Below are 12457 nucleotides of genomic sequence, written 5' to 3'. Positions count from 1 at the left end.
CATTTAGGGTAAAACAAGCGATAAAGTCGAGTGCTTTAGATTTTGATTGACAAATGGCTACCTAGGAGTGTACTCTGTCTCTCAGTCAGCTCCAGTCAGGATATCCTCCCAGGCTCCAAACTCTCATCCAAATAATGTCACTTCTGGCCCCAAAAAGCTAAGATTCCAATGGCCGTAATGCTAAACTCAAAGGTTCAGTCATCCTCAAACCTCGAAGTCACATACTGGCACTGTAGTTTAAACGTTCTCTAATGTGATTTAGACAATCACCTGTTAGTGCAGGTATAAAATAAAGAAGCTGGTTTTAAAATCCCCTCTCTGTCTGTCTCTCCTAGTGCAAAAGGAGAAGGGTTACACCAGCCTGCAGGATGAAGCCGTGAAGATTTTCAACTCGCTGCAGGAGATGGAGGCAGTGTCGGACCCCGTCCCAATCATCCAGGGAATCCTGCAGACTTGTCAGGACTTGAGGTCGTTAAGAGATGAGGTTTACTGTCAGCTGATCAAACAAACCAATCACGTCCCGCACCCAAACAGTCCTGCCAACCGCGCCCACTGGCACCTCCTGACCTGTATGAGCTGCACCTTCCTGCCCAGCCGAGGCATCCTACGCTACCTCAAGTTTCACCTCAAAAGGTGCAGTGTATATTTAACGTTGTTCCATTAATTCATAACAATCCTGTGGTCACACATGACAGCTGGTTAAAACTTCTACTTCACTGTCTTCTTCTCTTTATCTCTTTGCAGGGTTAAGGAGCTGTACCCAGGTACAGAGATAGAAATGTTTGCCCATTTCATTGGCGAGTCTCTGAAGAAGACCAAGACCAGGGAGTTTGTTCCCTCTCAAGAGGAAATCATGGCACTGCTCACCAGACAGGAAATGACCACCACAGTCTACTGCCATGGAGGAGGATCCTGCAAGATCTCCATCAACTCTCACACCACCGCTGGAGAGGTGAGCGAGCTGAAGTCAACACCACACATGCTGCTTTAAACCATCCTCTAGTCTAGAAGATATCACTCTGATTACCTAAACTGGACAGTTTGCCTTCTTCTGATACAAACTTGTGATCTTGGTATGCTTTGCTCAGGTGGTGGAGAAGCTGATCCGAGGTCTGGCTATGGAAGACAGCAGGAATATGTTTGCACTCTTCGAACACAACAACACCATTGACAGAGCTGTGGAGAGCAGGGTGCTCGTGGCTGATGTTTTGGCTAAATTTGAAAGGTAGGTTATTCGTTCTACCACTATGTATAATAATTTTAAATTTAAAATGCACTAAGGCTCTCAAATATTCTGTACTGCTTTTTGAATATTTACTCTCCTTTGGACTCTCCTTTAATGCTGTCAATACACATGTAGGCATGATTTAGTCTTAGATTAAATATTTAAATAAGTCAATATTGTTTGGGAAAGTCTCCTTTTTAAATAGTCATGAATAATGAATACATTAATTTATGAACCCCTGGACTTCATATGCGTTTTAACATGATTTTTGCTCATGTTCTAAATGTTCTCCTCATTTAAAACATCACACATTAAGGCACACATTGAGTAACGATATACATCTCAGCTATGTTGAAGGTACCCTGTGGAGTTTTTTACCACAAGTGTTTGTGTCTGTTAAAAGGATACACAGAATGTGTTTTGCTAGGCAACACTGAATGTAAACAGCAGGAACTTTGTTTACAAGAAAACTCCACAGGAACTCTTTAATGACGCTGACTGTTAACAAGAATACAATACATTTTATTCGTTACCAAAACATTACCTGAAAGGTGCAATACGTAAGAATTAGCCACATCCAGTTGGTCACTCCAAACAAATAGGGGGCAGCATGTCTCCAGAGAAACCGCTCACTGCTGCTAACTGTAGCTGCTGTTAGCTAGTTAGCTTGGTTAGCTGTGCAGTAAGTGACCCAGACTGGGCGCTTGCAGTAGCATTACAAGACAGGACAGGCTGGTTAACATGCTAACCTTAGTAAATATCTACATATGAATTACAATTGTAAACGTATCCTTGAAAAACATTAGCTTTGAGCTCATTAGCTGCCATCAGAGGTGTTGTTACATGTATGATTCGTGTTCTAGTGGTTCTTCAAAATAAAAGTCTTCTGCTACTTTCATGTTTTCATTAGAAATGCACGCGTTCTAAATATTGAGGGGGATGTGTTCCCTGCTGTCCCTGTTTATGATGATAAGAAAGGACCAAAGCACAGAGATGTAAGTGAGGCTTGTGTCTGTCCCTTCAGACTGGCTGGCAGTGAGGAGGGTGAGGATGACGGCCAATGGAAACTCTATTTTAAACTCTACTGCTTCCTGGATGTGGAGAGCATGCCTAAAGAAGGAGTGGAGTTTGCCTTCATGTTTGAGCAGGTATGTTTTACTCCGTCTGTTACAATAATTCAGAGTCTTTTTGAGAAGCTGGTGCTAAGATGATGTCCTGTCTGTTCAGGCCCATGAGAGCTTGACCCGGGGACATTTCCCTGCCCGAGAAGAGACCCTGCAGCACCTCGCCGCGCTGCGCCTTCAGTTCCTATATGGCGACAAAGCTCGAGTCACCTGGAGTCTGGAGAACGTCTACCCTGTGGGCCGCCTGCGCAGCCGCATCCTCCAGTTTACCAAGGTGGGTGGAGCCTCGGGCTCAGGCCAAACTCTGGAGCGTCGGAGGACCAGCTTCCTGGACGGGACCCTGCGACGGGGGCTGAAGACGGGCTCGATGAAGAAGCAGCGCATGGAGGAGGAGCAGATGTTGGAGATGTGGGTGAAGGAGGAGATGTCTTCCACCAGGGCGAGCATCGTGGAGAAGTGGTCCCGCCTCAAGGGTCTGGACCAGCATCAGGCCATGCTCAAATACATGACCATCATCAAGGAGTGGCCTGGATATGGATCCACACTGTTTGATGTTGAGGTACATTATAGACATTTTTAAAACATATTTTATGGATTGAATGACAAGAAAATAATCAGCAGATTATTTGACAGTAAAAATGATCATTCGCTGCAGCCCGACTGCACACACTGAGTGATCTTCATGTTTTCCTGTCCTTGTTTCTTTCCAGTGCAAAGAAGGAGGCTTCCCTCACGATCTCTGGCTGAGTGTGAGCGCTGAAAACGTGTCCGTCTACAAGCGAGGCGAGCCCAAACCTCTGGAGACCTTCCCGTATGAGCACATCATTTTCTTTGGCGCTCCGCAGCCCTGCACCTACAAGATCACTGTGGACGAGAGAGAAATGTTCTTTGACACACCGCAGGTACGTCATGTTTTCTGTCGTGAGTGGAAGCAGAATTTAATCATTTCAGCAGCTGAAGAAATACATTGTAGTTCTTTAATGAACAGTAGAGCAAAGGGCAATAAATTCAAATTAAAGCCACAGTCTTCAGCTCTATCTGCTCCAGAGTGGTCTTGGTGAACGTTGACGATTCTGTCATGTTTTTCAGAAAATCCTCAGGCTTTAGGAGGTGTGTTTAAACCATGCCTCAGGTAATAGAATGCATTTCAGTGGCTGCCCCAGGTCTTCACGGATTAACGGACACATAGCAGTTTTGTCAATAAAACTGTAAATAAAATTCAACCAAATGTTGACACTGGAGTGTTTTCTACCTAAATTTGGTTATAAAAAAGATGAAAATGCGTCTGTTTATCTTCTCTTCTTTGATGATCGTGTGTTTCATCTGTACATCTCTCCAGGTTGGAGAGATCACAAAGATCATGAAAGCCTACATAAACATGATCGTGAAGAAGCGCTGCAGTGTGAAGTCTGTGTCCAGCTATGGAAGCAACTGGATCAGGTGATTGACTCGACAGAGGGCACGAAACGGACTCAGCCACAGTGCACCTGATGGAAAACAAGCAGGCGTGGATCGAGGACGCAGAAAGAGGATCAAAACACTTCGACAGACATTTTGTTTCAGAGCTTTCGACTTCTAACGCAGACAAACTCCATCCAGGAGGAAAATCTTTTCCATGGAGACGCAGGTTTTTGTCATGGCAGAAAAGCAGGAACGTTGAATCATCTGCACCACCTTAAGCTTTACAGCCCCGAGTTTTGCTTCCTTCCATTCAGTCTCCAAACATGATTCTCACCTTCATTATAGTGATACTGATCATTTCTCACATCCTACTTTAAATGTACTTCAGGTTTCTTTCATGGTTTTTTTTTTTTTTTTTTTTTTTAGATATCCAGAATAACAAGTCAGAGATTGCTCTCTTTTCTACCAAACCTTCACAATATTACATCTGAATTATGACTTATTGTTATGACTCAATTTCTTTAAAATTAGTTTTAAAAAAATGAGTTGCAGCAGCAAACAAACCTTTAATCAAGCGTTAACTCTCTAGATATTGCTCCCCATTTTAATGAATGTTCTCCTGGATGGAGATTCCCTCAGGTTAATGTGTAATATAACTGTCCCAGGGAGATTTCCACCTTCATCTTGCCTTATTGTATTCTAAGTATCCTGGACTAAACGATTCAGTTGCAGCCTTTCAGGAATGGAATATAAATTTGGGGGGTTTTAGTGTCCTTTGTCAGTGGTAGTTAAGGCTTCCACTGGTGCGTTTGCCTCTTACAAGTCAAAGAAATGCAACAAACAAAAAAGATTAAAACATGAATAGCCACTGCATCCTTGGAGAGGTCTGTAACCACTGCAGTCAAGTATTATCTCAAAAAGCATTAATTACTAAAATCCGTCAAGCTATTTGTGCTACTCTACCAGAATGAATGCTTCGTGCTGAGCTGTTGTATCGATGTGTTTGCAGCTAAAACTGATGAAAAAAAGCGGGATATTTCTTATTTAGTGCATCTGTGTGTAAAAGATTGTTCTCCTGCAGCAATGTCAAAGGCCACGTGAGGGTGGGGTATTTATTTATTGAAGTATCAGTGAGTGGAGAGATATGAGTGTGGTGAACAGTGTGCTGGAAATGTATTGATGCAGTTGTCCCAGGACTTTTCTATTATTTGTGCATTCAGGGACACAGAATTGTAGATCCAAAAGAAATCGAGTTGTCCATAACGTAGTGTTGATTTTCTCCATTTTGTGCCCAGTTTCTGAGCTCTTCTGTCATCATTAAGTAATCTAAGTGTGTTGCCCTCAGAACCCAACACCCTCAGTTCCTTGTATTATCTTGCTAACACGAGGATATGTCCGCTCCTCCACTGTAAATGAACACAAAGGAGCCTGTGCCAGTCGACTTACAGTATAGTTCATGATAAGGTCCAAACATAACAAGCTTAGTATTTACCTCACATTGCATCACTGTCTTCCATCATCGCTCTCCAATCGTTACTCACTTAGGCGATCTGGTCAGCTGCCGGCGGCCACACCAGAGACTGATTTTGCCGTTGACGATGACTGTATTTCTGAGGTTTCTGATTGTTTTGAAGAAAGAACGAAAAAATCAGAAAAATGTTTTATATCAGAATTTAAAGATGCTTTAATAAATTATTGTATTTCAAAAAGCTGTCCTGTTTGATTATTGTGTCATATTCTGGTCTTTGAAATGGTTCGTGCAGTAAATAAGCGGAGAGTTCACCACAGTGAGATGGCTGATACCTTATAGTCTTCTTTCAAGCAACCAAAGCTGGGAATTGAAGAAATGCTCACGTGTTTCTCCACCTGCACGCCACTTTTTTGTGAATTAAATGGAAATACTAAAAATAAAACAACAAAATGAATGCGTTGCCAGTTTAAAGCTCTACATCTAGAGTGCATTGTTATGCCTGAAGCCACACAGCAGTAAATACGTTGTACACAGACACAGGTTTTTCCAGTTATTGTGCCTGATTACACCGGACTCTATTGAATCTGCTGCACATGTAAAAGATTTGCTGCGCTGTAAAAAGAAAGAAATCTTTTTGTCATTTTTGTTTCACAAAAGTTTCCCGTATTTTTCAAAGAGGCATAATAGAAATACAATTACAAAAACAAACAGTGCGTTTACATGTTTAATGTAAATATAAAGACATCTTTAAGTGTAAAATACCATTAAATATCCATTATTTTTACAGGAAATGTACAAAGTTTACCGAGGCCCTTTAAAGTTTCAACAAATAACATTGAAACATGTATGAAAGGTTTTATTGATCAGTTACTAGAGTTACATTACAGTTGTTTAATTGTAGCATTTTCCAATCCAATCCAATCAGTTAGTTTGTTACAAACGTTAAGAACATTCATTAAAAAAACATTGATTAAAAAAAAATAATAATAAGATCCAGTTTCTTTATTTCTAATAAACTGTCAGCAGAATTTCTAAAAATAAAAAATAAAATAAAAAGATATTATGCTACTGATATCTGCGTTTAAAAAAATGCAGATGTTGACTGAAGAATTAATAAAATAGTTCACGGGTCATTAACCATTCATTTAAGCCAATAAATTATCTTCATATATGGAACATGTTCTGACACGACTGCAGATGTTTCTCTGTGCAGCTGTTTCATGACGCCAGCGTCAGGTGTTCATGACGTCAGCCCCTGGTCAGCCCGGACCCACCCTCCTCGAGCCTCTCTCTCTCCTCACACACACACACACACACGCGCGTTAGTTTGTTCCTCTTCTTCACGCTGGTCGATGGTCTCAGCTCGCCTCACGATGTCGGGGGTTTGTGGAGCCTCGCTGTTTGTGTTCGTGTTCACTTTCTGCGGTGTTCTCCTGAGCTCAGAGGCGCAGACTCCTTCTCCAGCTCCGGGTGAGTTTCTTCTTCTTCTTCTTCTTCTTCTTCTTCTTTTTTCAAACTTTCTCTGTTGGGCTTTGTTTTTGTCCGAGTCAAGTCAGGAGGTTTGTCACATGACGGCAGCAGAACAGGATTTTCACTAGTCATATGAACAAAGATAATCGTATTATTCATGGTAAGGACATTAGTTGTATAGCCGCAAAAAAGTCAACTTTGGTCTGTTTCTCTTGGAGCAAAGTGTGTGAGTCACTGTGGACTTTGTTGTTGCAAGGACTGCTGATTTGTTACTGTAGGCAGAAAAATGCAACCTCTTGCTAGATTTTTATTATTTTATGTCTTCTCTTGCATATAACTGCACCAGCCTCCAATATAACACACCGTAACCTCTCTCTGTTTCAGTTCCTTGTGCCCTGAAATCCAACACCTCCTGTTCTGACTGTCTGCAGAATGTGGCAGTAAGTCAAACACTGCAACAGTCTCTAGCTCTGTGACTGATCTGTGACTGTAAATACCAAAGATAAACCATTAAGCACTGTTTGTTGCTTTTTTTGTTTTTTGTTGTTACAGTGTTTGTGGTGCGAACCAACCAAAGCATGCGTCGACTACCCAGTGGGAAAGATCCTGCCCCCCAGGAGTGTGTGTCCCCTGAACGACGCCCGGTGGGGGGTGTGTTGGGGTAAGATAGGCCCCAGATAACAATCAAATCTGGGTCAAATGTATTTTGTTTTAAATTAAATGGCAACTATTTTGATTCAAGAAACTGAAACAAGTCCAGCTGCCCCGCGATATAGCACCTAGATTTATTTTGATAAACAATTAATTAATTACTTGAGTTGATTTTCAAGCAGAAAAACATCACCGTGATAATGAAGTGACTACTTTAAAGTTTTGGCATGTAAGTCGCCATTTAAAAATCTGTGAGTTACAAGTTTAAACTTAGATCAGTCGACTAGTCTAAAAGTAAGAAAACACTCAGAAAACAGTGGAAATTTAATGAAGTTGTATCTCAAAGGTTAAAGGTGCAATATGTCTCCTGTTGTAGAGATATGTACTGAAGTTTGCTTGTTAATGAGCTAGTGCCAGGCTTGAAAACTTTGTTCTTCCAGTGGTCTAAAGGTCCCGAGCCAGGATTGTAAACACCTAATTTCCAGCTAGCTGCCTGGCTAACTGTGCTAACAAGCTACCTGGCGCTATAGTCATAAACAGTATACAGTTAGCAGAGAGAGCTACTCTTAGTTTATAAGCAAAAATACCAAACATTTTCCATTTACAGCTTCTCAATTGTGATGCTGCTTTCTTTATTACTGGATAATTAACTGAAACTTTCAGTCGCATATGAAAGAGTAATTCAAAGACTTCAAGTGAATTGTGAATAACACGTTTAAACTTAGACTAGTAAACACTCAGAAAACAGTCAAATTTGAATAATATGCCATCTAAAAGGTTAAAGGTGCAATATATATCCTGTTGTAGAGATATCTACTTAAGTTAGCATGCTAATGAACTAGCTCTGGTCCTGAAAACCTCTTTCCTCCAGTGGTCCAAAGATCTTAAGCCAGGGGTGTAAACACATACTCCCTGGCTAGCTGCATGGCTAACTGTGCTAACAACCTAACTGTGGCTACAGTCATAAACAGAATACAGTTGGCAGAGATAGCTGCTCTTAGTTAGTTTTCAAGCAAAAATACCAAAGGTTAAAGGTGCAATATGTATCCTGTTTTCTTCCAGTGGACTAAAGGTCCTGAGCCAGCGGTGTGAACAACTACTCAATGGCTAGCTGCATGGCTAACTGAGCTAACAATTTTTATACATTGCATCTTTAACAATGTCAAAAATTTATTAATATTACGGCTTGGATGTTGAAAAGTAGAAAAGTTAAACGGCGTTGTTAGCACTAATAACAAACACTGATTTCTAAAGCAACATTTGACTAGGAAGACTTTCTAAAATGTGTCTGTACATGTGAACTGAAAACATGTCTTAAACTAGTTGTTAATTACAGCCTTATAGTGTAGGACTTGAGATAAAGTCATTAGATGCTTTAGCTGGTTTAGGTTTAAAAAGATGCAACATATTTGGTTTCTGTTCCACAGGATATGACACGTTGCAACATTAACTGAATCTCAGCATTTCCTCTTTCTTTGTGATTTCCAGTTAACTTTCAGATTTTGATCATCACCGTGTCAGTTGTGGCTGGCGTCATCATTATCGGAGCTTTTGTTTGCTGCCTCTGCTGCTGCAAGTGTGAGAAAGTCGGGTAAGCGGCATCGAGTCACATTGAGTGTTTGCTGTGAAATCTGGATCAACATGGAAGGAGGAGGACGAGGGGGGAACACAATGGGCTGTTTTTGTGCGAGGCGAGGCTGATACCGCTGTCTCCTAAAGCCTGCCAGAATTTGTAACTGTGGTTTAGCTCTGAAAATAACGTTGCTATTTTTATTGAGCTAGTTAATTTGACAATGGGTGTTGGATGAAGAGGAGACGCTGATGTTTTTGGTCACACTAATCAATTCTTGGACTGATTCATTGACTGACTGTTGTTTTACTATTGCCATTCATATTGCAATGTACTATATTATTCACAAACACATTACTATTCTGATTATTGATATGATACATTATATGATAATAGTAAACATGTAATGTTGTCATATTCCAGGAACAAGAGAGAAGACGCAAAGGTGGAACGACAGACCCGTATGAGGAAGGCTCGTCAGAAAGAGAAGTCAGTTACCAATTTAACTACAATTAAAATATAAAACACTTATTCTGTCACACAGTAAAAAATATAACCATGAAAATTCTCTTTTACTCTGTCACTCTTCAACATGCAGATAAACACAAATTTATTTTGATCGAAGTTGCAAAAATAGACAATTAAACTTTTTTTTCCCCTATAACGTGCAGAAAGAAAAACATTGTTGAATACGTTTTTAACATTACAATGTAGTTTATTAGTGTAAATGTTATTTCATTAATCATTCATCATACTGTATATGCCAAATGATGAGCTTTCATTGTCATAAATATGTCATTAAATATGAAACTCTGGTTTTGGCATGTACCATCATGGATTCAAACACTAGGCGTGGGTGGAACCAGTGTTCTCTGTCGTCTTAACAATTTGTCTTTGTTTCAACCCCAACAGGAGAACAGAAATGCAGCTGAGACATGATGAAATCAGGTCGAAATATGGTGAGACACATTTCTTGTTTGTCTTGTTTGAGTGGGTTAATAAATGGAAATGTGGAATGTCAAAGATGCTTGTATTCATTAAAGCTGTGTTTACATGCACAGTTGATGAAACAGTTGAATTAATAACAGCACAAAATGCAGGTTGAGGGAAACATAAGACACGATAAGTTTAATAAAGAGGTATGTTAACAATGAATCAAGTGAACAACAAAGCAGTCTTTGACAATGAAGGGAAAAAAAGCAACATAAGAACAATTTGGTTCAGTAGCGCCATCTACTGGAGAACATTTACTTTGTTTACTGATGCACATTAGATTACACATTTTCTGACCACAATGTTAATTCCACAATTTAAAATGTTATTCTTTCCATTGTTCTTTCAGGTCTGGCAAAGGGAAATCCATACGCCCGCATGGATGATCATTAAGAAGAATCCCAGACGATATTCCTTTAAAAATCCCTTAAAATGATCTCACTGATGTCATACGTGATATAAATGTAGCATAAGATAAACTGTGATTATCTGATTGGACTTCAGTGTTAGCGCAAGATGCTCTGAAATTATTTTGACACTATATGTTTCAAACGTGATCTCTTCACCTAATGTTTTATTCTTGTTTTCCACATTCCTTTCAGCTTTACACTAGATTAATATTTTTTGTGCTTCATTTTGATGTCAGTGATTATAAATCTGTTCAGTTAACTTGTTTCACTGTCCACACAGGAAACTAGATGTCAGGGCACACCTGCAAAAACATTTTTCCCTCCATGATGTTGTTTGTGATGATTGTTTTATTTTTATTTTTTTCGTGCATAAAATGCAGAATTGTTGGATTTGACCAGCTTCAGATCAGTGCATGTGGTGCTTCTTTTATAATAACAGTTTAATTTTTATACAATATTTGTAATGCACACCATTTTACTGATTGCCATTCATGCCTAAGATACAACATTTATTTTGTATAAAAATTTTACAACATGTAACATCTTACAGTTTTCTATTCCATCTGCTGATAAAGTATCAGAATCACAAACTTTCTTGGGTAAAAGAGAAGTGTGTTCTTGAACTATGTAAGAGACATTGTGATTTTTGTGCAGCTGTTGATAAAAACAAATTGTGACCAATTTAATATTAAATGGCTAAGATTTTTTGTTTTTGTTCTTTAATTGTACATCAATTCCCAAACTCACAACATACCCAACCAACCCAAACACAAACACAGCAACATGAGGGGTCAGCAGAAATGCAAAGAGGCTTTTGGGTGAAGAAAGAAAGAAACTCATTACACAATCAATGTCAGTGCCTTGTCCGCACACTGTCATTTGCAGCAATACTTTTCATCCCTATTCACACGTCCTATAAGACATCTCATCACCCTCATGAAAAGGAAGTACTCCATGCATGATTCAGTTCCTGAGAATAATGGGCTGTTGAAGCATTATAGTCATCTGGGCCCAGCCCTTCAATGACTGTGGGAAAGCAGATAATACACATGCAAACAATACAACTAATCTCTAATTCCATGTCTACATAATGTGTTGTTGAGGGCTAATTGTATATAAGTAAAATTTTAAAAATAATAGTATGAGCCTTACACAGACTAGACTCTTTAGATTGTAGTCCATATGAAATATTTATTCTGGTTTTGTGGATAAAAATGATTACCAATTTGGGTGACCAGGTGTTCCATTTAAGGTTGGACTGCACATCATTTGTATCCCTTGTTCCTGTGTCCCAAATATTGAGACAATGCCCCACATCTTTAGTTTTCAATTGTCAAACCACTGTGGGAAAGAAATCAGGCTTTTATCCAGTGGCCGTGAAGAGAACAAAGAGAAGGTTGTAATCATGTTATTTATTTTGTTTTATGTCGTTTCTAAAGTAAAATACTATCAAGTTTTGTTTTAAACTGCTCAGTGAACTACTCCTCTTTTAACATTTTAGCATCATCAACAATGGAACCGCCTGGGCACAGAAAAAGGTGAAAATAACAATAAATCTGGTAGAACTGACAACTGCAGTTATGTGAAAGGAAAGTTTGTTGGTTTTGTGAGCTGCTGATATATATTTAATTTACAGGTTTTGTTGACTTTTAAATGAGAAGACATCCCCAATGCGACATCTGACTGTGTAGTCTTTATAATAACATATTTTTACAGTCTTATATTTTATTAGCTTTATGACAAAATTTGACTTCATTGGCTTGGAAATTATCTTTTAAATTGACAAACATCACATCATGTGTAGTTCAGAGCAAACGTGGCTCTATATTGGCTAGCTCAGTTAGCTCTTTAGGAGTACTGCTAGCTGGTTAGCATGCTAACTTCAGAGGATATCTGTGCAACACAAATACATAATTGCAGACCGTGGTTGTAAGTTAGCACTATTAATTTCTTTACACTCAATAGTCTGCCTGACAAAATATATGTGACATGTGATATGTTAAAAGTTACCTGGACATTGTATCAAAATTTTGGACAACATCATACCATTGCTAACATATCCCACATTATCCCACACATATACTATTTGTTTTGTTTGGTCATGGTCATATTATAAGCATGATATTTGTGGTTGGTTTGTTG

The 12457-nt window shown here is 39.3% G+C and overlaps 2 protein-coding genes across 2 annotated transcripts in view; both read left to right on the top strand.

Moving 5' to 3' along the window:
* The window catches only part of myo10l3 (myosin X, like 3), a 65943-nt gene extending 60484 nt beyond the window's left edge, over positions 1-5459 (top strand). The window contains exons 35-41 of the mRNA XM_030428842.1: positions 336-633; positions 745-952; positions 1089-1225; positions 2250-2373; positions 2453-2908; positions 3060-3251; positions 3689-5459. Of these exons, the coding sequence (XP_030284702.1) occupies positions 336-633; positions 745-952; positions 1089-1225; positions 2250-2373; positions 2453-2908; positions 3060-3251; positions 3689-3793 (1520 nt within the window). The 3' untranslated portion in view covers positions 3794-5459. The remainder of the gene's footprint in view (positions 1-335; positions 634-744; positions 953-1088; positions 1226-2249; positions 2374-2452; positions 2909-3059; positions 3252-3688) is intronic.
* Positions 5460-6490: 1031 nt separating this feature from the next.
* pttg1ipb (PTTG1 interacting protein b) lies at positions 6491-11022 on the top strand. The gene is made up of 7 exons (XM_030427231.1): positions 6491-6691; positions 7076-7131; positions 7244-7352; positions 8831-8933; positions 9336-9401; positions 9825-9871; positions 10255-11022. Exons 1-7 carry the CDS (start codon positions 6574-6576, stop codon positions 10296-10298), a joined length of 543 nt encoding a protein of 180 aa, XP_030283091.1. The 5' UTR covers positions 6491-6573; the 3' UTR covers positions 10299-11022.
* Positions 11023-12457: the final 1435 nt, after the last annotated feature.

Source organism: Sparus aurata, chromosome 9 (assembly GCF_900880675.1).
Source record: "Sparus aurata chromosome 9, fSpaAur1.1, whole genome shotgun sequence".
NCBI classification, from domain to species: domain Eukaryota; kingdom Metazoa; phylum Chordata; class Actinopteri; order Spariformes; family Sparidae; genus Sparus; species Sparus aurata.
The sequence above is the reverse complement of the archived record's forward strand: the minus strand, read 5'-3'. Positions and strand labels throughout refer to the sequence as shown.

Coding starts and splice junctions, on each gene's coding strand:
- pttg1ipb (XM_030427231.1), top strand. CDS start 6,574: ATGGTCTCAGCTCGCCTCACGATGTCGGGGGTTTGTGGAGCCTCGCTG. Junction 7,353..8,830: donor CCGGTGGGGGGTGTGTTGGG/GTAAGATAGGCC, acceptor TGTGATTTCCAG/TTAACTTTCAGATTTTGATC. Junction 8,934..9,335: donor TGCAAGTGTGAGAAAGTCGG/GTAAGCGGCATC, acceptor GTCATATTCCAG/GAACAAGAGAGAAGACGCAA.